The sequence below is a fragment of the Astatotilapia calliptera genome, chromosome 1 (assembly GCF_964374335.1).
Source record: "Astatotilapia calliptera chromosome 1, fAstCal68.1, whole genome shotgun sequence".
Taxonomy (NCBI): domain Eukaryota; kingdom Metazoa; phylum Chordata; class Actinopteri; order Cichliformes; family Cichlidae; genus Astatotilapia; species Astatotilapia calliptera.
The window spans coordinates 31,552,865-31,576,618 of record NC_137422.1 but is presented as its reverse complement, the minus strand read 5'-3'; the positions used below and the strand labels follow the sequence as shown (position 1 = coordinate 31,576,618).

Here is a 23,754-nt window from a genome sequence, read left to right as displayed (position 1 = left end):
GAGAAATTAATTAAGTGCCTATTAGTTTTTATTTGTACCGAAATGATGAAGAAAATGTATACAAAAATACAAAGGTGTCAGAAGGCTGCGTCAATAAACTGGTTTTACTTTATATTCCTGTGTTACAATGCATCATATTGGTTTGGATTGGATTAAACAATAGATGGGCCTCTGGCACAGTGTCTGTCCTTCAGTTTAGCAGCCTCTTCAGGCTTTGCGTTGAGGAGGGACTCCTGTTTGTTGATTGGAATGACTTTCCTAATTGGATTCAATTCCTAATTGAAATGTAATAAAAATGCATCAGTAGACGTGGTGCCAACAATTACCTCATGCAAATCTCTTGATGAATTGACGTGAGGGGCGTAATTGCAGCTGTAAAAAAAAAAAAAAACACCAAGAAAAAAACTGCATTGATTTCTCCTGGAATAACATCAATTCAAATCAGTTCACACATGCTTCAACCTGTGTGTGGAAAACATTTGTCATCACTCAGTGCTCCTCTTAGCAGGTATACAGGAAAAAATGGAAACATCTGTATCCCTTCACAAATGTATGTCAGTTTGATTGGGCTTGCGAGACATATCCTGTGGAATACATCTATGCATATGCAATTAAGTATTCTCCACACTTCAAGAAGGAAAACAAAAGAAAAATAACTTTGCTATTGTTTTCATGGAGGTGGTGCATTGATTATTTGACTTCTTTTGGATAGAGCAAAAATATTCTGCTAGGGATATAGCAAAGAAAAACACAAGATCTCTTCTCCACACACATGCGCATGCAAAACTGTATACTTAGAAAAGCAATATGAATCCTCTGATTCTTAAATTCACCAAATGTTCTGAATATTATCTGCCTGTTGATTTGGCGTAGCAGTGTAGAGTGAAAGGGTTAAGGCATCTTCTGAGTTATTGCCTACTGCTGTAGTCATAGCAACAGGTTAATAAGTAGCTTCTGGATCGTCCTCTGTTGCTGCACAGGTTGCTAAGATACAAATAGCATTCTGGACTCAGTGGGCTGAACTACAAACATCTTTGATAAGAAAGAACTTTAAACATTTAAACGTAATATGTAAGGTAAATAGTCATATGTGCGCTCAGGGTTGCAAGAAAAGGTGTAAGACTCCACGATTTCACCTACAACCCCAGTGATTGCATCTACTTGATTTGACCTACCCATGCCAAAAAAAAGGAACACAGCAAAACAAAATTGAACACTTGCTAAATCCAGCTACCTCATACCTTGGAGGCGAGTGGTTGGCCCATGTCTAAAGGTAAACGGGCCAATCAGCTTTGGAAGAGAGTGGCTGTTCCTAGACGCGTGTGCGAAACCAAGGGCAAATTAAAGCATTGCCTCCGAGTTGCATCATTCTCCCCTCACAGCTCTATTAGTAGGCTAGCCACAGTGTCTCTTTACGAGAGCTACTCTCAGAACAGAATTAGGCACACTTCCCTGCAGTGATATGTCTTTTTATGAACCACATTGGCATCATGTGTAACAGTTCTTACAGGAACAAACCAGTGTTGAATTAATGGGAGAAATACATGTCTGGATGCCTTTATTTCCAGAGAAGATGACATAACATGACATGACATTTTCTGACTTCTTTGGATTTAATTAATGTTTTGGATATTTTGGCCATCTGAATAGTGATTTTAAAAAATGACAAATAGGCAGTGTCCTCACCTCCTATTATTATCTTAACTTTTCCATCCTTGGCTCATCTCGTCTCCTTTTAATGGAAGCTGAAATAGCATTGATTGAAGAAGATGGACTATCCACACAAACACAATAAACAAACAACAACTTGACTGGAGGAAGCTGTGAGGCCACAGTAGGGAGTACTGGAGTCATTTTTGATAATAATGCTTGATCCTTCTGATCTCTCTGTCACCAGGCTTCATTCTTTCACTTTAGCTCAGCTATCATTCAGCAATAGCTACTCACTCAAGTGGTTTAGCACACATGTACCCTAGTACACACACACACGCACACACACACGCACACACACACTATACAAAGTTGCAGGCTTGTGTGCAGGCTTTGCATAATTATTCAAAAGACTAAGTGATGATTGTGTATCTGTGTGATTAAAATAATTATCAGAAAGTAATAATATATGTTATTTATGAGAAATTATGAAATTTCATATACTGAAAGGTGGCAGGTTGTCAAAAACTGAACTGTGAAAAACCAAGTAAGATTTAAACAAGTTCCAAAGTTAATGCTATGCAGAAACAAAGAGGCTGTATGTTGCACACCCACAGGTTTTTTGGATAGCATAAGAGACCTGGGGATCATAAAACTTTAACAAAGGAAATTCACTTACTGTTAATAGGTAGAAAAAAAAGTACCCATCACAAGAACCTCTTGGTTTATTAAGATTTTACACTAGATTTTTTCACAGATTTTGACCTCACAAGGCTCATGAATAAATTTTCATTTCAAAGTGAGAAAAGCATCATCAAGTTTTCCATTGTGTGGTTTCAGCCACAGCAGTTTTATTCTGTGTACATCTACAGATGAAAGCAACACTCACTCCAATACTGATTAAAGGCTGATCTCTCCCACTGGGCTCCATGCTGGTTTTGGTTCATTCAATCTAGGCCTTGATTACTCGATTGGACTCATTGATTGAAGGGGAACTTTAATGACCTATTATCTCAAGTGTTAATCAGATGTTGACGGACAGCTCTCTGTGGGACTGGGCATAGCTGAGGACGAGAATGGACGGAACTTGCTGGACTGCTGCTGCTCAGACAAGTTAAGGGTCGAGCAGTAGACACGGTGCAGGCACAGCGCTTGACAAGCTTTCCTCTGGAGCACAAGCTGTGCAGTGCAGTGACATCATCTTCACTTTGCCCGGGTCAGCCATGACTCAGATGTTTTGATGCCTTCTTTAGCCGTACTTTTTCTTCCCTTAGAGTTATAGTTACAGTTTTACCACCCTATGAACCACGATGAAATGAGAGAGAAAGGGACACGGTATATAAAAGTCAAGGCCTGAGACTGTAATGGTGGTGTTCCAAGTTCCATGAATTCAAGAATTGTTAACCTGAAATGATGGAAAAGCCTGATGTTTGAACATGATTTAGGTTTTTACTGAGTTACTGATTTAGCTTAGTTTGAAGCTACTTTCCAAATGTGCATAATCCAGGCTTTCAGAATTTTTTCATAGGGGTGGCCAGCAGGTTTTGGGAGATGTGTTTCTCTACAGTGGCTTTATTAAGAAATACAATTAGATTTTAATTAATAATGAGGAATCTTGTGAAAAAAGCATTGATGAACCTTTAGGTGCTCTGTTGAGCAAGCGAGGTTTGTTCATTTGTCTCCCTTACTTCCTCACATTGCTTACATTTTTCTCCCAAACATAAATTTTGAACTTTGTATGTTAACTCGTATTTTCCAGGACTTTATCTGGACATTTAACAAACAGACTTAGCTGTTGTTGTTGGCCTTCTCAGGCTGCTCTCGGAAAACAAACTGAGAAAACTGTTAAAATAATCAATGTAATCAATGTTACTACCAACCTATTAATGTAAAAGAAAACTGCAAAAGTATAGATACGAATACATTACTCTTGGTTTAAAAGCTTCCTTTGATTCAGGAGAGATCACATGGACATGTGAGTAAATTATTTTAATGATGTTTTCGTGGAAAGCATTGTAGACAGAAGGCAACATACCCAAGTTTCCACCTTATATCTCCAACTTAAATCTCTTTTGTCTCCACCTTTGCCATGTCTCCCACTGCAGCTCTCTCTTTAATTATCTCCCTTTTCAATCCCAGCATCTTCAAGTCTCATCAATGCTTCTTAATTTCCATCAATAACGCTGCAGCCTAAGCTCTTCACACCTGTCCAGTCGCCATGGCAACCTCACCTCTAACAACAAAGAGCTCTGTAAGACATGGCATGCTGTATTCCCCTTGATTAGATATTGATTACGCCTTTGTAATACATAATAGGATCAAAGGGATTGTGCAGCTTTGCTTGCCCAGGTCTTCTTCACACTTTCAGTTAGTTTTAATCTTTTGTTATTTAAGAATCTGCATGTTAAGAGGGATGCAGCTGAAACTTGCCACACTTAGTCACAGCCAATGAGAGCCTCATTCAGAGGCTTGTAGATGCACGAAGAAAAAGAGGGAGAACAAATGTAAAACTACAATTTAAAAAGTGTTGACAACAGATTCAGCTTTCTGGGTGGCATAACTTGTGCCTAGTGTTTGCAGCATGTCTCCCATTAAGGGACATGCTAATAGGCCCATTGGAGTGTGCAGAGGCTCCCGGATGGTTGAGTGTCCCTAATGGATGCATTGATAGATTAATGGACGATAAAAGTCAGATGCTAAATGCATGGTAAGTGACAAGAGATAAGTCAATATGGTAAATATTTGTGTAGGGCATAGTTAAGACGTTGAAAGGCTGTTATTCACAATTACCTGCATATAAGCCTTTCCTTGGTATAATGTGACACATGACATAGATTTAAAAGCTTTTGAAAGTAATGGTCTGGAGTGCTTTTCTGTAAATTACATATTAGTGTCAGCTGCAAAACACACATGACGGAATTGTTTCAATTTATCATAAATCCATTAATTTTGTTTTAATGACATGTCCCACATGAGGAAAAAGGGCAGTCTTTTTTATCTTAAGCTTTAACTGTAGTTTAAGGTGCATTTTGAAAAAAATAAATAAAAAGAACAACACAAACAAAAAATAAGCTTTATATATGCAATAGAATTTTGACTGTAATATCTGAAGCGTTGTTGTCATTCTTCGGTAAACTGCAAGAAAAAAAAATCCCGAACTGCATGTGCTGTCTGAAATAGCCAATTCAGTTGTACAAACTGCACTTCTCACTTATAGTGCATTTATTGATGTGAATGATGTGATACTCAAATCCTGAAGACACTTGCTTGAGGACACTAGAAAGATCGAGGCTAATCTTTTTAGCACCCGTTTTTTTTCTTATCTGTGCTTTTGCTGTCAGCAACGATATTTGAGCTTCATAAGACCACCCCATCTCAATCAGAATCACCAATAAAGTAAATACACAGAAGAAACACTCCAGCCAGACAGGAGGAGGTTGTGTGTTTGTCAAATTTACACTGAAGACTTAGAAGGATACAAGGCTGAGAGAAGTGCAAAAAACGATTTTTCTCTTTCCGTACTGAGAGAGAAGGGCAGTCAGAATTGAGGATAAACCAAAGAACTGCAAAGAGCCATGTTTGGAACAATCTGACCTTTTTTTTACAACTCAAACAAGGATAAAGACAACAAAACGTAATAACTTTCCCCTATCCAATCCATACTTCATGATTATCCCTCACTCCAAAACATTGGGGGAAAAAAATGGAACTGTCAAAAGGGTCTTGTTGTTCCATTTTCTTTCCCTTGGCCCCCCTCCTGGAGACAAACAAACAAACCCCTGTTAGCACATTTCATCAGCTTTAGGGGTTACAGAACAGATTGAGTATCGACAACGGTGGCTGTCGAGGCTTATGGCTCAAAGGCAACAGTGGAGGAAAATCTCAGGGGTAGGAGATGCAATCGAAAGGACCAAAATAATTCAGCAGGACTCACTCAAGGAACAATCCAGTTTGTCATGTGGAATCATGGAGTGTCTGCTGCACAATGAGTGCAAGTCCCTGGAGAATCAGCACGGGAGTCAGCATGTGAAAAGCCAAGAGTTAGTGCCCCAACTGGCCACTCTTTGCCTTTTTATCACCTGCAAATTTAGCAACCATAAATCTGTTTCCACATGAATGCTACTGCACAGACACAGCAAAGAGACCTATAAACAAGAAATGATGTTCGGTGTCATGGGATGGTTTGGTCATTGATGGCCCCTTGGGTGTCGTACTCTTTTCTAGGAACAATTACTGTCACAAAGTTTTGACGTTTTCCTTCTGCTGTGATGGACAGTTGTGGCTGCTGGAAATTGCTGAACCATGTTGATCTGCAAAGATCTATAGTCCACTGGGGGGTTCAAGTTAGTTGCAATATTGTGTGGTATTTTCATTCCATTGTTATAGGTTCTGAGGCACCTGGTGACTGCTGGGTAACTCTGACAGAGGAGGGGCCTCTGAGCCATAGAATGGACCCTGGCCATATTCTTTGTCAATAAAAAAAGTAGCATGAGAAAAGCCTCTGATTAATGGAATGACCACCTGCTTCTTATTCACAGATGATAACTGGTACCACAAATTGCACCTGATTTTGTTTCTACTGTAACACCTCCATAAGACAAGGACTGAATATCCATTTCCTTTTAATCAATTCACAATTTATTCCTCTCCCTATTCCAATCTCCCTTTCATTTATTATGCATTATTCGCCCTTTTTAAAACGATTTTCTACTAACCGTCTCATCTAATTTGGTATTCGGATATGGTTAGTGCTGTTAGCTCAATTAATACAATGACATGTCCTAAATGCATTCTCTCCACAATCCAAGTGACAAGACGACACCGAACACTTCACATCTTTGCAAACGGGGTCATGCATTCACATCATGCTAGATCCAAACATTTAGGAGTTATTTAATCGGGCTATGTATATGGATAAAAAAGACAAAGGAGCCTCAGTCTTCTACAGGACTGTGCTTTATTTTAGTCTAAGCAGAATATAATGAACTAGAGAACTACAGAGTTCAGGAGCACTATGGGAAATATCATCCTGAATCAGGGAAACGGACCAGAGCCAATGCTAATTCAAATTACATCTCTGTTTCAAACGAAAAGAAAGAAAACAGTAACTCAGATTGTTCAAGACAAAAAAAACCAACAAAATAAATGAGGTTTTTTTTTCATTCACTGTAAATTTAAATACCTAAATAGATTGTGAGTTTTTATGGCAATGAATAACAACAGTGAAATTAGACTGTGAAGCTGGGAATGCAATGATTCATGGTAAAAATCTTCATGGTGCAAAATTGCCTATGACTAAATACGAACACTTTAAAGGCTCTCATTTGAATGCTTGATTGGAGCAAACTTCTCAGTTATCTGAGTTTGTTTACATTTTGGTCCTTGTAACCAATGGAAATGGTAATGGATGACCGCATCCTTATTTGTGTCAGAATGAGCTTGAGGCAAAACTGATTCTGGCAGAGTGTTTGTTTCGAAGAACATTTGGCATCCCCAGAATACAGCGTGTCTGACCACTGTTCACAGGTAGTACTGTCAGAGAGAACAGGCTGGGTTTAAGGCAGAATTTCCTCCTCGCATAACAAACCAAAAAACTGGAGAAAAGCAGCGTGATCTACTTTTGGCACAATGTCTTCAGTGGATGGTGTCACATCAGATAACAACCTGTGGAAGAACTGTCCCATGAACAAAAAAAGATATGAAAATCAGGTCAATAAATGCAATTAACCCTTCAAAATACAAGGCAAGAAAAGGACAGAGAGAACTTCATTACAGGAAAGCAACAATGGCTTAAACATAATGACATATGGCAGCATAAGTCCCCAAAACAATCTGATGGCAAAGTTTGATTTTTTTTTCTTAAAACAACAAAAGGTCCAAAAAATAAAATTGCGTTTGAACATACAATTCTGATCCTTTTAACCTCAGTTGTGCAAAGAACCCTTTTTTCTGAATCCACAAAACCAGTACCATCAATCATCCTTTTACAGTGCAGTTTGCTAATTCTTGTATTGATGTAAGAGCTTTCATTGAACAAAATCTCTTTGAACTTTCCAATCCACAAGGGATTTTACACAGGGATTGTGCAGCCAAAAAAATTAAATGGAAAAAAAAGAACAATGATCAAAGCACATCTGAATAAACCTCATGACAATGGGTCTATCCCAGCTTCAACCGATAATAACAAAACAAAAGAGAGAAAATAAAGACGTATTTTCAAACATGAGTATAAAATCCCATTTCTGAACATCCGTGCTTCACTCTACAAGAAATAAAATCATTTTATCTTCTGTTTTTGATAAATTATTTCATAGGTTCCTTTTCTTAGTTTCACTGAAATATATTAACTATTCTTTCTTTTTTTCTGTTTGAACATGATCTATTGTACGGCCTATAAAGAATGTTTAACAGAATTGAAAAATAAGCTATATTGTATGTACAGGTGTAATGCAGCTGTGTGGTCAGGAGAGCAGTGTCAGACTGGGTCAAGCAAGCAGGGGGTTCTGCTGGGATCAACATAGTTCTCTTGTTTGTCCCCTTCCTCTAAACTCAACCTAACTGTGTTCGTATATTTTAAACCATGTGTATTAAATGTTTGATTCCAAAATGGTTTATGTACATGTTGAACACACTGTAACCTGGAGTTTTATTTTCTAAAACTAGCGTCTTAAATGCTGTAAAGCCTCAACTTTTACTTCCAAAGAATTTAAAAAAGAGTGGTGCTGGCTGATGGTTTTTTTCACACTGTCAAGCGGAAAGCATGCAGATGGATGAACTCTACTGTCAGTGTCATATCTGTTCATCAGCCCCAACTGGACTAATCCAATTACGGCACAGGCAATCTTTCTTCTGTCAGAAAAATCATGACATGTCGGTGTACACAGAATCTTAATTACCGGATCACTTCAGGGCCATGGCTTAGGTTTGACACTAAGTCAAATACTCTCTAAGCCTTGGCCAGACACTTAGAGTTGTAGGATGCATGTTCACAGCCCAAACCGAAGGGGCTTATAAGGACTAAAACTCTCCTAAATCCCTGCACTGCTGTGGATACATTTTATATTGACATCATTGTCCCACAGAGTTGGACTTCTCAACACAAGTTGCTGTACACCCTTCCTCTGTTTTTTTGTATTTTATAGTCTATTTACATTAAGAAATTAAAAAAAGTCTTTGTCTTCATTTCTTTCAGACATGTTTCTGAACATAATTTCATACCTTCAGCAAACCACTGTGCAGTGTTGGGTTGATAATGGCATCTTTTGTGTTTCTTTGTTTCTCTTTGAATGGGATGGTAATACTATAAATCCAAAGCACAATATTAGGTGGTTCATCAGCCCTTCTGCTGGCTCAGGACACCCCACAGTGACATGTGATCGTACAGCTTCTGCTGTCCTCATATTTATCTACTCAAATGCCTTCAGGATAAGGGGTAAGGCAAGGCTCTGAACCTCTCCACTAATCATGACATCATAGTCCCTGATGCCCTGAGTATTGGGAGTGATTTTGTGGAGTTTCAGTTAAGCACACAGCACCCCCACCACCCAGTGCCTGCTTCCACTATTTCCATTGCTACCTTTTTCAATACAAAATCTCATTTCCACAGCAAACCCTCACTGCGTTAAACCAAGATGCTGAAAAAGCTTTCTCCCAAAGCAGCTATTAAATGAGAAGCATTAATTTCTTCCCTCCTGTCCAACAGGTTCCTTTAATTATCGCTCCACTTTCAGTCAATTACATTTCACTTCCTTTCCTTGACAATCACTGCTATTTTAGGGTGAGTGTTATGCACCCAGGGGTGGGAGATTCATTCTCAAACAGACTTGTGCTCTGCCCTGCCATTGGCTGGGAACCTCTAAGGATACATGCTCCTTAAGCAGACAGATCTTGTGAAAAGTGGTGTAGTGGCAACTGAGGAAAGGGGCTTACTTCATACTATATAACCTCCAAATTTTTAGGTGCATAAGCCAGAGGCAAATGGTTTAAATGCTCACAAAGAACTGACTATACCTAAGTATTACTTTTGCTCATCACTGATTGAAAAATGGCAAATAAAGGCAGTGCAGTATGAGAAGATAGAGAAGATAAGCTTTACCTCTTTGGAGATATTTATACTTTTTCATGTTCACATATATATTTTTTCTTTTGCCTAGCATGCTAAATATTATATTCTAAGAACTTATTCAAATCTTATGTATTTCTTTTGGCAAAAACGCTTAGTTGCATTTTCTTTTTGTAAGCTGGACGGCAAATATCAAATCACAGTTTGGCAACAGCTTGGTAGTGTGCCTGCTGGGTTGACATTTGTCTGTGATTTTAGAGGTGAAACATAGCCTCAGTCTGCTCTTGTCTCCAGTCCAGGCTAAGGGCAAATCAGGCAAGAGCCTCTTTAATAAATGGTAATGAGAAGATCTATTTTCTTTCTATTTTTTCCTCATTTTGGTAGTTTCAGTGCAATTCTAGTGTTTCACAGCTATTTCTGCTTTTAATGCACAACACTTCAGCAACATTCTCCCTGGAGTGTAAATGTAATAGGAGCACCCGTTTTAAAAATGTTGAAGTACTGATTTCACATTGCCTAATTTAGCCCTGGCATAGCAGATATGCTACATGATCGCTGCACTGTTAGCCAAGCAGACAGCAGGATACTAGGCTAGGCTGAGTTTTGGCTCACTGGGGACTCAACCTGCCATTAGTAGTGGGAACTAGTACAGCATCTGGTATAAGACAGAAAAGATTACAGGATCAACCATGCAAGGTTCGTGTTGGAAATGTATTCTAGAGATGGCCAAGACAAGCAGAGGATATTGCATTGCTCATGGAACATTAGATTTCCCATTGATTAGTTCAGCTTCACTTAAATAATGAGCATAAATGGTTTGTAGAACATGGCTTTGTTTTTACTTACTTCACATTAATTCACAAAGCTCCTTCTATCAGTAACACATGTCAAATGAAATGACAGAGGGAGGGCTGGGTTTTATCTTACAGTATTTAAAGGCAATCCTTAAGAAGTCCTTAAGAGCTGGTATATATTCAACCATACCTCATTCAACCATCTATATAGATTATATATATATATCTATATATATCTATATATATCTATCTATATATATATATATATATATATATATGTATATATATATATATATATATATATATATATATATATATATATATATATATATATATATATATATATATATATATATATATATATATATATATATGAATGAGGCTATAACTTGCAGGCATCATCTTCTGAGATGCAGTGTTGCTGCTGAAAGAAAATTCACAACAACAGGCCTCACTGCAGCTGAACAGTAACAGAATTGAGGATTTCTAGTAAAAAATGTTGGATTTGACCCAGTTTTAAGCAACTATTGCTGCAATGTTTGTGATGGAAAACAAAAACTAAATCAATTTTGCTACCTGCCCTTCTCTTTTAGTTTTTGGTCAAATTACTCTGGAACATTAAAACCTTGCTATGATATGGAAGGTTTTATCCCTCATCCTGCATTGCCTCTTCGGTAAATTCGGCTACATTATTGGTGCCAGGTCAGCTGTCACCAGCCTTGCCAGGGAGTAGGCGCAAACATAATTCTCCCTAATCTTCCTTCTGTCATCCATGTGCATGCAGGGGACCATCTCTCCCGTCATTTGGTCCAAGTGATTATCCCAGTGATTTTTCACTTGGTTGCTGCTAATGTATAGAGGCTGATGATTACAGTGTGATTAGGGAGAAAGGTGAAATAGCATGTCTAATGTGGTGCAAGAGATAATTGAAGGGTAGTGAGCACAGGCATTAGGTAGGTTCGAAAATGCTGCTCCAACGGGAGAGCCGCTAAACAATTGTGCCGTGATTTAGAAAGGCATGGCTGCTCTAAGGACGGGAGAAAAGGAAGTGCTACGTGGAATGTTAATATCAAGGGCTGAAATTAGTACCTTCAGCTTTTTTTTAAGTGGCAAAGGCAGTATATTAAAAACTATGAAATCTGCTGGCACATTTAATCAGTCCCTTCTTTAGTGATTTGGACCAATTCTGGTCTGATTTTCTAGTTCAACAAAAAAGAGGGAGAAGAAGACTCTCATTACTTAACATGAGCTCGTTGGACTGGTGCCTAAAGTATTAACTTGAGGTCCTACTTGACTGTTTAATCTGCTTTTGAAAGCATATAACACAGATTATGATTAGATTATGTATACTGTTTGCCACCAGAGCTTGATTAGGGTTTCTATTTTTTTTTGGTCAAATCATGTGGCATCACCTACCAGCATCAGCTTAAAGGATCTCGGTGTGATGAGTTCTTGACTTCCCCTCTTCTCCCCACTCTCTCCTTGCTTCTGTCTAGCCTTGCCAGCTGTCAGTGCTTAGAGGGCTGGTATATGGATTTGAGCTGGTGTTCGGCGGAGAAAATTGGGAAGTGCTCGTGGTGACTGAAACAGCATCGCTCCTCCCCCTAGACTCACTCGAAACATATTGATCTGGTTTTAGAGAGGAGCCTGCTTCCAGAGCTGTAAATTGTTAAAAAACAGAGGCTACAGGACTCTAAATCAAGACACGACACTACTGGAGTGCCTGGCATCAGTGTCAGTGTAGCTAAAGATGAGTTGAATGATTTTAAGAGTGACTGTTAGAATTATCTTAGATCGAGGCCATTAAGCTCTACTTTTTTTTTTACCATGGACTTTATGAATAATGTGTACATTACGCAGGTCAGGGAGCATGTTAACAGTGGAATTAACATTACACAGGTAAATGTGCTCTAAAAGCCGGCACTCCTTTCCTGCAATACAGAAGTAAATTGAATTCATCTTTAGAGAAATTTGCCAACAGACAAGAATGAATTTTTCTCAGTCTAGAGTTTTGCAGCAGCTTCAGTGGACACACACATATCCTTGACATGTCATTCAAATTTGTGGCTGCTTATGATGGGCATACTTTGTTTTTTTGAGAGAATGCTGATACCACAAGAGCCAATTCATTACTAAACCAAATACATTCTGCTGGCAGTTACAATAGCTATCACTTTTTTCTCCTTCCCTCTTTACTCTTTCGGTCATGACCATCCATTTGTCCATCTCACTTTTAATCATCTCCTTTTAGAAGTTTGTGGCTTCATATTTCACACTTCATGTAGCAATACAAAAAGGCCAACAACAAAAAAAAAAGACACCCCATGTCCATTTTACTTGGTCTTTACAGTGGATTGTCGCTTGAACACAAAGGCCAGTGAAGCCTTAAACATCTGCACCCCGTCCAGCACAGACATCAGTAAAGTCAGTCTTTTTTTTCTTCTTATTCTTTTGTTTTCTTCCAGAAGATCATCTCCATATCTGTCAGAGAGTGCGGTGACTTGTACATAATGATGAGCGCGATATCCAGTGGCTGATACGTTAACATCCAAGAGAAAGAGAGTTGTTGCGTTTAGGGGCAGATGAATGCTTCCCCCCACACCATCCCACCCCTCTTTTGCCCCATTTTCATTACAACTTCAAGTATTTTTTTAAACAACAGCAAAAGTTAGCAAATCTACACTTTTTTTTTTCTAGTCTACTCTACTACTCTACAACCTGGTGCTAAATCAGCATCCAGAGCAAAAGATCAGCCCCTATACTACGTTTCCATGTCTTTTTTTATACATTATTTCCATGTTCTTTTATTCATACTTACAGTAGGCCACTGGATATTGATTTAATGTTTTTGTTTTTTTGTTTTTTTACTACGAGTAAATTGTAATACTTGCAGCTACAAGGTATGAGTTTTTAAATATATATTTATATATTTATATATTTATATTCTTTTAAAAAGCGTTTAGTCCTTTGGTCCCTATTTCCTAAGGAATGATGCATGTAAATTATCCTGGATTCTCCACTTTTCTCCTTTTCTTCTTGTTTTCTTCTTCGATCCAGAGCTTGCCCTGTCACAGAGCACAACACCTGTGTAGGCACAAAAACCAAAATGGCAGCAGGCTGGTGTGTGTGTTTGTATGTTTTGTGTGTGTGCGCACACGCATGAGTTTGCTTCAGTTCTTGTGTTGGCATTTGCACTTATTTATACATGTACAAAGTTTTTTTTTTCCTTTTTTTTTCTTTAAGTGTAGCATTTTTGAAATGTGTATGTTTGATTTGTTTTCTGTGTTTATCTATATCCTGTGTCAGTATGCATGCTTTGAGCATAATGAGTCTATAAAGGTTTTTTTTTTTCCATCATGTCTAAAAAACAGCAGCAAAAAGTTGGTCTCTGCAAAAAATCTTCTTCCACAGACGCCAAAGCAAAAGAGGAAAAAAAGAGGCATTTGCGAAGAAAAACGAAAATAAATAAACAAACAAAAAAACCCGACAACTCTGGGATCCTTCTCTCAGTCACCCAATCTTTCAGCGGCTTTCCAGGAGGATCAAGGGACCACCCTTCCTTCATGATATGTAGCAGAGCAAGAAGTCTTTGTACTTTTACTGCACTTGTGGAAATAAGGTGTTGTGGCCCTTCATCCTGTGACACAGAGAAAGAGAGAAAGGAAGAGAAAAAGACAGGAGAGAATAAGGAGAGTGGATTCAGTGGGGCTGTGGCAAACATGCTCAGGGTTGCTGGCTCCTGGTTATCACACAGACTGACAGGCACAGCCAACAGCATGAGAAACAGACGGGGAAGAGGAAAAAAAAAGAGGAGTGTGTCAATCACAACCAGAAATAAGTGGGCTAGAGGTGGGGTGGGAAATTTGTGTTTTAACCATATGGAACAGACATCTACACTGTGACAGCACTAATCCAGCAAAGGCCTAATTTAAACTGACTGCATCTCCCTGATTGAAAAAAAAAAGTTGCCCGAGATGTTGCTGCCATTCATCTTTTTGTTAATTCATTACAAACAGGCTACAAAGGAACAAGAAGGAAACATAAAGAAAACGAGACAAGTGTGTGTGCAAGTTCTAATATTGCAATAATTAGAATCACGTAATAACTGACAGTTGTCCATTATGAAAAAGATACATATTTCAAGAACTAACCTCTAATTAGGATAGCATGAAAAACAACTCCCTTGCCTTTGTGCTGGATTGATATGCTGCACTGTTACTAAATGTGTCTGTGCTGTCGAGCTTTGGGTTGATAAAAGATCTAGTTTACAGCCTATCATCCCTAATATGTTGTGAGCTATGATGTGGGTGAAGAAAGGCTATGAAATCACAGCAAATCACTCTCTGAGAGTGAACATGAAAGGGTCTGACTTTGTGACGAGAACATGCGCCCAGACGCTCTTTGTTCTACCTTTCCATTCCTGTAAATGAGCTTGTTACCATTTCATAATAGATCTGCTTTTTAGATGGGGGAGCAGCGATTCAAACTTATTTCTTATGTGTGCCAAAGCGAGCCCGGCCATTAGCAACATAAAGCACTAACAGTCCCAATTACAGATGCCCTATTTTATAAGCCATTCGCAATTCTCCCTATACATGTAGCTGAGTAGAAACACACAGTGGCTTTCAAATTGATCATTTTTTCCCCAAGTAAACAGCTTCTTTGAAAACATCACAACTGTTTCATGCAGTAACTTTGTCCAGTAACAAAGAATTCCTTTCTTTCTTTTCCCTTCACAAGCTTTTAGTCCTAATATTATGCCTCCGCACACCACCACCTACTTGGATGGCTCCATAAATGACACCTGGCAGTTAGGAGGCATAGCTGATGCCAGAAAAACCTTATGCCCCCTGGCGTGCCTGGCTAGACACCCCCTGAGTTCACTGGATAGACTAAGGTTGGGAGAGTCGCCTGCAGGGCTTCTGAAATAATAGGGTAGAATGTGCTCAATGAAAACTACTAACGCTTATCAGTCTTGGCCTTGAGGGTTGGAAACAAACTCACTTGCAAAGAAAGGACCTTTTTCACTATTAATTTGTATGCTGCTTTTTTGTACACAGAGCAAAAATTGTACTACATACAAGCAGCAAAACCGAATACCTAAATTATGCGGAGCTAGAATCACACTAAAAATATAACAAGCAACAGGCAGCCACAAATAATCAATCCAGGTATTTGTATTTCATTCTATCTTTTGTACCCTACTTACACCTCTCTGTACAGTATGGTGTATGGTGGACGGATTTTGGGTACGCGGGTCTGTAGTGCCGCCAGCAGCTTTTCTATCACTGTGTAATTGGTTTGCACCCTCATAAATAAATAAATGGGAAGTGATTCTCGTGTTAGGCAAACAAAACAATCTTGCTGAAGTACTCCCTGTGCAGATGGAAGTAGACTGTCAACATTTGCCTGTGCTCTCTGTGTGAACGTTAGAGATTTAATTGGCTTCACAAACATAGGGTCATCTTGGCCATCTCTCAACTAAACAGCTGTCGAACAGAGAGAGAAATAGGTCCTTTTTGAAAATAAGTAGACTTAAAGAATAAAAGTTTTCTGGAAGAAAAAACGCTTCGTGATGTGAATGTGAAGAGATAGAGAAATCGAAAATACAGTACATCCATACACATGAACCCCACAAGAGAAAGTAAAACATCACAAGGGCACACATTACAATAGCACAAAGGGTTAAAGGCCACTTCCAATTATAATCAACCAACAAGTCAGCACGTCAGTTACAGGTACCAGCCATGAAAGGCATCGATTACTGCACTCCACAAACTGCCAATATACAATATACAGTATATATAAATATATATAAAAGTAGGGCAGAATATAAAGAGAGAGTTTAGAGATATCAATCAACGCCACGTCATGCAACGCAGTCACAGGCCCACCACATGACGTCATCCAAAAGAAAATGACACCATGGGTTCAACTTACAGCTGAGGGAACTTGGCCCCATGACAGGTGTGGGGGTGTGTGGCTATAGCGGAGAAAGGCCACCTCACACTGTGATTGGCCTTGTCAGGTTGCCAGGTTGGTAAGGGTGCAAAAGAAGGAAAGAAACAATGGGATTTTCTTTTCCTCAAGTCAGAATTCAAAGCACCCCATCTATTTGTTCCATACTCACTTATTCTGCCTGACAAATCAAATGAGGTCATTATAGTTATTACCATAAAACTGAAAAAAAAAAGACAAGTAAAACAGAAATAACAGAGCAAATAATCTTCAGTGCAGCACAGAAAAAAGCCTCTTTGTACTTTAGTGTGGTGGTGAAATATTATTGGGTTGACAACATCTGCAGGTTAAAGGTTTGAATTGATGTTTTTATATTCGCAAAGATAACCCTTACGGCAAAAATGCATATTTCAGAAACTTGTCCTGTCTACAGTAATTGGATTTGCCTTGCATTGTTTGCTATGAGGGTACAGTGAGTGCTTCAGGTTTTTTGCATTAAGTTTATCTTTAAGACACAGAACGCAATTTCAGAGTAGCAGGGCTCCTGAGACCAGAAAAGGAGAATGCTGTCTGATCGTGTTTTTAATTCAACTTCAAAGCAAAAATTTTCAGTGTTACAGAAAAAAGGCCTTCTGAAGTTATCTACATATTGAAGTTTTTACCTATAAGGAACACACACACGCACACACAGAAAATCATCATTCAAGTTTCATCAAAGTTTTTCATCATAATAACGCATTAGGGTTGGAATTTAGAAAATTAAACAGTTGAACTTTATTTACTTTAAGCCCAACAAGCCAATGTACTCTCTCCTGCTATAAATAAATGCTTGTGCAATAATTTAAAAGAACATACCTAGAAAATATACACTTTGTTTTTATCGGCCATGATTTTTAGGAATCTATTAACCTAATTGCTCAAATTGACTTCAAAAAGTTAATGCATTTATTTCCTTAATATTTCAATGCTTATTATTGGTCTGTGTATTAGTTTAAAACAACCAAAGTGGTGTAATTACATAAGCAAAACACAAAGATGGCACAATGACAGAGGGATACATTGAAAAAACAAGTACGCACACATACTGATTAAGTGACATAATGTCATTATGGGAAACGTGTTTGCTTGGAGCCATTCTGAAAATATTTCAATGACTGTCATGTCATTCAGTGCTGTTGTATTTTCCATTTGCTCCTAAATCAAATTCACTCACTCCTTTTCTCTTCTTATGGTATCTTCTTAATTAGCGAGGATAGCTCTATTCAAATTATATCAGAGAACTGATAAAGGGAGCTGTATCAGTATAGGATACCACCTTCTATGAATGCTTTTTAGTAGAATAGAATAGAATACCAGAATAGAATACGTGCCTGTGTAATTGTAATACGAAAGTTTCCAGGCAATTGGTTTACGATGTATTTATATTGTCTTTTCACTGACAACTGTAGTTTGTATTAGATAATTATTTGAGACTAGATGCACTAATCTAACTTTTTCCAGGTACAATAGGTATCACCCAATACAGCAGTCCTATCTAAAATAAAGAACTTTATTCCACCTAATTTTCTTTTAATTAAAATGTAACAAATAAATGTATGTCATTTTACTGACTTTATGACCATGGATTAATTTGCACTAGTCTAGTTTCAGCAAGAGTTATTAGACTGTTGCACGCTAGTTTCTCCTAATCTCAGGACAGTACATTACACCTCTGTAAATGCAATAAAAGCTTTCCAATAAGTGTAAAATCAAATATAACAAGACAGAGAGAGACTGAAAAGCTTAAAGCATTCTTATTAAGGATTGGCAGTCATGTAAACACATTTGACTACAGTTTACATTGAAGTAAAAGCCAACCTTCAAACTTCAAACCTTTGGTTGTTAGGTTCCTCAATGTTATATAACCTCCTATGTTTGTAACTATTGCCATTCTGCTGAAAAGGGGAATAATGAACACAGGCTAATAGAGGACTGAACTGAATAGATGAGCCTCACAGATCTGCTTGTTGTGACTAATACCAATACCTGATCCAGACTTTCAGTCAGGATTGGCCCAGTACCCAATTTAAATATCAGATCGATGCATCCCTATATGTTACAATGGAGAATTATTCTATTGAGGCATGTTGCTACCTTAAGCAATCTGTATTTTTATTGATTTTTATTGAAGCTCTCACATTTTAAGGTACCTAATAGGGAGCTGTTGACAGAAGATTTCTTGCGGCAGATACACTAAGTGTGAAGACAGTGGCACAATTTTTTTTTTTTACATTTTGCCTCTATACACAAACACAGTGGACCTAAAATCAAAAAATGAGGTGTGTTTTCAAAACAAACTAACATATACTTTAATAAAAGTATTGTTTGTAATACTTGGATGACTTGGATAAAACTTGGACATTATCAAATTCTGTGTTTCCTTCCTTGAGATGCTCTGCCAGGCCTTTAATAATTTCAATGGCCTCTTTCACTTCCAGTGACAATGACGCTCTAGACCTTTTATTGGGAGTTCAAGTTACCAAGTGGAAGTTCGGCACTTATAATCAACTACACAAATACTTAATTTTTTATGCAATAGCAGGAGAATAGGCCTCATCTGGCCAAGTGTTTGTCAATCAGCTGTCTTTTGAGCCTTTGAAATTGGGGGACTATGTAAAAGAATGTCATAACAGTGTTACTATGCATGCAACTATGCATCCGTGTTGTTGTGGAAGCATTAAAAATGACATTTCCATGTATGTTAATTTCATAATAAAATATACAACACTATTTTCACTTCATAAAACATCTCTATAACCCTTGGTTACAACTAAATAGTTACAATAGAGCAGGATTAAGCTAAAAAACAAAAACGATATCTTAGATTAATAATTGTTTATAAGTACAAGTCTTTGAGTGAACAAAGGCTTTTACATTATGGTTGTCCCATACATGCTGATGGCATGAATCACTGATATCTATGGATATATAGAAAGGCCAGTTTTCTGTATCCTTTAACACTGAACACAGTGTTGCATTCTAGTGCACCAAATGCAGAATGCCACAATGGGACTGACAAATACTGATAAATATAGAGCACAAACATTTAAACATGCTGCACTTACTCTTAATACTCATTAGATGTCTGAATTGACTGTATAATTTTTTTTTCTTCGATAAAGGATCAGCTTGTATATTGCCAAATAGCTGACATAAGTCTAACGCTATTTGAGGAGATAAATTATTGCTTTTGGAAATTTGTTGCTAAACAACTTGTATCGATTTCCAGTGGAGTATCCAGTAGACAGGTAATTATGCACAGCTAGGTATTGATGATGTCATTTATTTGCCCTAAAGCATCCTGCAGGTCCAAGTTAGGCTAGGCTAGACTAGACTCCCAGAAGTAGACATAAAACAAATCTGTGCAGCAGGGAAACCTGGCAGAAATCACCAGAGGTTTTTGTGAAAAGGTCCTGTAAAATCTAGAAACATTGACACTTCTTGATTATCTTGATTATAGAACTATGTTTTTCTGACTGTAAGTAGTTGACACATTTTGTGGACTAATTTGTCTGGCATATAGATGACTCTGTAAATTTCAGTATTTTATTCAATGATGGGATTTTTATTTGGTGGAATAACGGAAGGTTGAGAGTTTATTTTCTTTTTGCGCATCTCAGTACAATAACCCCCCTGTAAAAAGCAGCCCACACTTTCACATTTTTTAATATTTGAAATGAGCAGAGAAATTCACAAAAACGAGCTTGGGAAATGTTATTGTGTAGCTCATTTCATTACATTCTCAGTTAATACTCAAATGCAGTTCTTTATTTATACAATTTTTTAATTCATTTCTGAATTTCTGCATTGAAAGTATACAGTATTACTTTATAGTTGCTCAGATAATAAGTTTGAATTTTAGGAGCAATCAACATTTTCATTAGAAGTTACAATGAGATTTGCAGGAGTAAGTTCACAAACATTCTAGTCTTCTGTATTGTGTCCTATGTACTGCACTGATAATATTGTAAATTCAATTCAATTTTGTATAGCGCCAAATCACAACAGGAGTTACCTCAAGGCGCATCCATACCTTTTTCAAGTGAAGTAAAACGCTTTTGAATGGCATGGGACATTATAGCATGGGTGTTACTGTACCTGGGTATGAATAGCAGACGAGTCAGTAAGGTCGGTTGGCATCTTTTGGCCGCTTTAGCTGCACCTTCAGCCTCTTCATGCCTATCTGAAAGCCATTCATGGCCTGGATAGCGGCTTGAGCACTGGATGGGTTATCAAAACTCACAAAGCCTGGGACAAGTACACAGAACAGGAGAGAGATGGGGGCAGAAAATGGGAAAATGAAAAAAGAAGGAAGGAAGAAAGAAGAATAGGGAATATGAGAGAGACATGAAAAAGAGAAAGGGATCGGTTAAGGAACAAAGAGGAAGACAGGTGAGATGAAAGAAGCAAGAGAAGGAAAAAATACCCTTTTTAACTCCCAACAATGGCAAAACAATAGGTCTTTGTTTTCGCTTTTCAGGCGATTAATTGAAAATCTCCGAATTAAAAAAGAAGATTAAACAAAATACCAGAAAGGCTAATAACGTAATAACACAGATATAAAAAAAGCAAAGGAGTACCATTAGAAACTGGGTGTTCAACTTGAACAGAGAACAAAAAAGAAAAAAAAGGTGTTCAGAGATATGAAAGAGAGAAAAGGAGTCTTGTATTATGTGTAACGCAAATGTTGCGCCTGTAAAAGTAAACTGTGTGTTGAGCCATACAACTACACCAGTGGTGTGTGTGTGTCTGTGTGCATGTGTATACATATTTTCATGTATGTGACTGCATCTAAGTAAGGAGCAAAGGGCATCGGGGACGTGACGAGATGCTAGGAGCAAGGTGTATAGGACGGAGGTGCCTGCTGCTCTGAGTTATCACCTGGGTGTCGAGGCGGAATGAGCCCACAGCTTTCCACACTGGGACTCCTTGCCTGGTCTTATCAGACACCTATGTGATTGACGGCCGGAATTTTCCGCCTGCCAACTGATTTGATCACACCGCTATGGGTCCAATTTAATTTGGGGGGAGAGGGCAGGCTTTTGTCAGTACGGGTGAGATAAGGCTGCTGCTTTTACAAACCCTTTAAACAAACTGAGCAGGGAAGGGCCTGTCAGTTGGTAGTGATCCCCCTCCCAATCCTACAAACACATCCATGCCTACACTATCCCTGGCTTTAATGAATCTCCATACCTCACATTTACATCCACATGCCAAATAGGTGATAGGATTCTAGGGGTCAAAGTAAAGTATAAAAGGACAAAGACTACCCTGCAAACTCTTGAATTCAGGCACATAAAATAAACAAGGATAAACAATATTTGAGTGTGCTCCTGATTTAAACTGTTTTCTTGAGGTTGATGTTTCATTCCTGTGATGTGGCATGGAGTGTGTGTTGCAGTACAACTCAAACCCCAAACACTTCTACCGCTTGAAGTACAGTTCTTCCCACAACCATCCATATCAGCAGAATGCTGCAAGCTTTGTAATGTTATACATTTCTAATAAAAACACACATTGAGGAGCAACAGGGAAAATCTAAGTCGAGGTGCCAGGTTGAACAGATTAGATTACTGCAGGAGTGAAGTCTTACATTCCCCCCCTACCCCCCACCCACCCAAAATACTGAGATGACCAGTAGACTCACACACAGTTGTGGCGTGCAGTATGCAGTAATGATTTTTTGGTAAATTAGTTTATTTGCTTATTTGCTGTGATGATTAGTTTATGTTCTTAGGTACTGACAAACTATCTATATGTCCTTTTATTGAACATATAACATAGCTGTTTATGGATGTAAATGTACTATATGTGCACTTTCGAAGCAAACAACAAACATGCAGAGGCAACTCGTCTTGATTTAAAAATAGAAAAGAGGTATTAAAAGGCAAAATAAAATGGCAAAAAACAAACATGTAGAAAGGGTAAGATGTTTCCGGTGTTCTCTAGGTTAGCTGCATCTCCTTGTTTTCATTTTTGCACCGTATTTAACGTGCTTCCTGTGCGTATGTGTTACGCCATTCTGAGAAGACCTTTTGAAATGTATTTTTAAGCTAATTCCGCCTAATTCCACTTAACAAGGTAAGCTTTGATCACTTTTTAAAAGTCAACAGCGAGTGACTGAATGCAGAGGATTAAGACTAATTTTGTATCAGAGCCCAGGGTTAAAACCAAACATAATAATAACCATAATAATAATATAGCTCTTCATCAGTGGATATATATGGAGTTTACAGAGTACCCTTAATATATGTTTTATTAATTTCTGAGACTCAATAATTCATTAATGATTTAAAAAAAGCTTGGTAAAATTATGTATTTTATAGTTAACAATTATACCAAAGTATATTACAAAAGACTGCACATGCAACTGTAGCATGCATCTGTTGCGATTTCTTGTCATCTTATTGTTTTAATTGTTTTGAGGTGAAATATTCCATCTCACCTGCACAAGTGTTTAATATCACACCACATCGCACATTGATATCCATTTTTTCATACTGCAAATAAATGCACTAAACTAAATAGACTAAATTTACAGTTATAAATCCCTTACGAGTATACTGTTCCAGGTTACATCCTTTAGAAGTAAGCATATTCTTTGAGTGTGCCTCCAGTGACCTCCTTTTTTATCACATTCAAATTCTCAAGCTTCTCTGTAAACACTTGGGTAAGAGGACGATCTGTGATTATCTTCTCACAATATGCCAAAACAAAAAAATAAGGTAACACATGCATACATATGGTATTTCTGTTCATTTGCTTACAAGTAGCCTTCTGCCCTGACGAGCACTTGGAGAGAAAAAAAAAACCAGGAAAAAATCTTGGCTAACTAAATGTCATCTTACAGACTGCTTTATTTAAATGTTACATATATAAATAATTAGCCTGCCAAAATTTGAATACACACCACAGTGCTTTGAACATTTTCTGTTTAATTAACAGTAAGGTCACCTAGTTTAGATGAGCGCTTCTTATTTGGTAGCCACTGTAATTGTGCTTTGCATAATTAGATAGCTAAGTATATTTTCTTCTTCATTCAATAGACTTTATCAGACAATCAATCTATTCACTGTGATACAGCTGTGTACAGTGTGTAGATGCACATATAATGTATTTACACATTTCCAATCATTAACCACACTATCAAGACTAAACTCACACATTTTTAAGATTAAGTGTTCCAAGTTCTTAGATGCATAATAACGTATCTCCCCTAATGCACAGCATCTTCTGCCTAATTTGTTAATG

The 23,754-nt window shown here is 37.9% G+C and overlaps 1 protein-coding gene across 12 annotated transcripts in view; it reads right to left on the bottom strand.

The window, feature by feature from the left end:
* Nucleotides 1-13,812: 13,812 nt before the first annotated feature.
* Nucleotides 13,813-23,754, bottom strand: part of celf6 (CUGBP Elav-like family member 6) — a 147,117-nt gene continuing 137,175 nt past the window's right edge. For 9 of the 12 annotated variants that reach the window (XR_003272806.2, XR_013907887.1, XR_013907875.1 and 6 more), the window contains 3 exons: nucleotides 20,602-20,751; nucleotides 16,447-16,526; nucleotides 14,003-14,143 (listed from right to left, as the gene is read on the bottom strand). Coding sequence is in view for 3 of the 12 variants with exons in the window: in XM_026173342.2 (XP_026029127.1) it covers nucleotides 20,624-20,751 (128 nt within the window). In the remaining 9 variants the exon portion in view is untranslated. Of the gene's footprint in view, nucleotides 14,144-16,446; nucleotides 16,527-20,601; nucleotides 20,752-23,754 lie in introns of all 12 variants that reach the window. The other 3 variants (XM_026173342.2, XM_080299957.1, XM_080299958.1) reach the window with 2 other exon arrangements.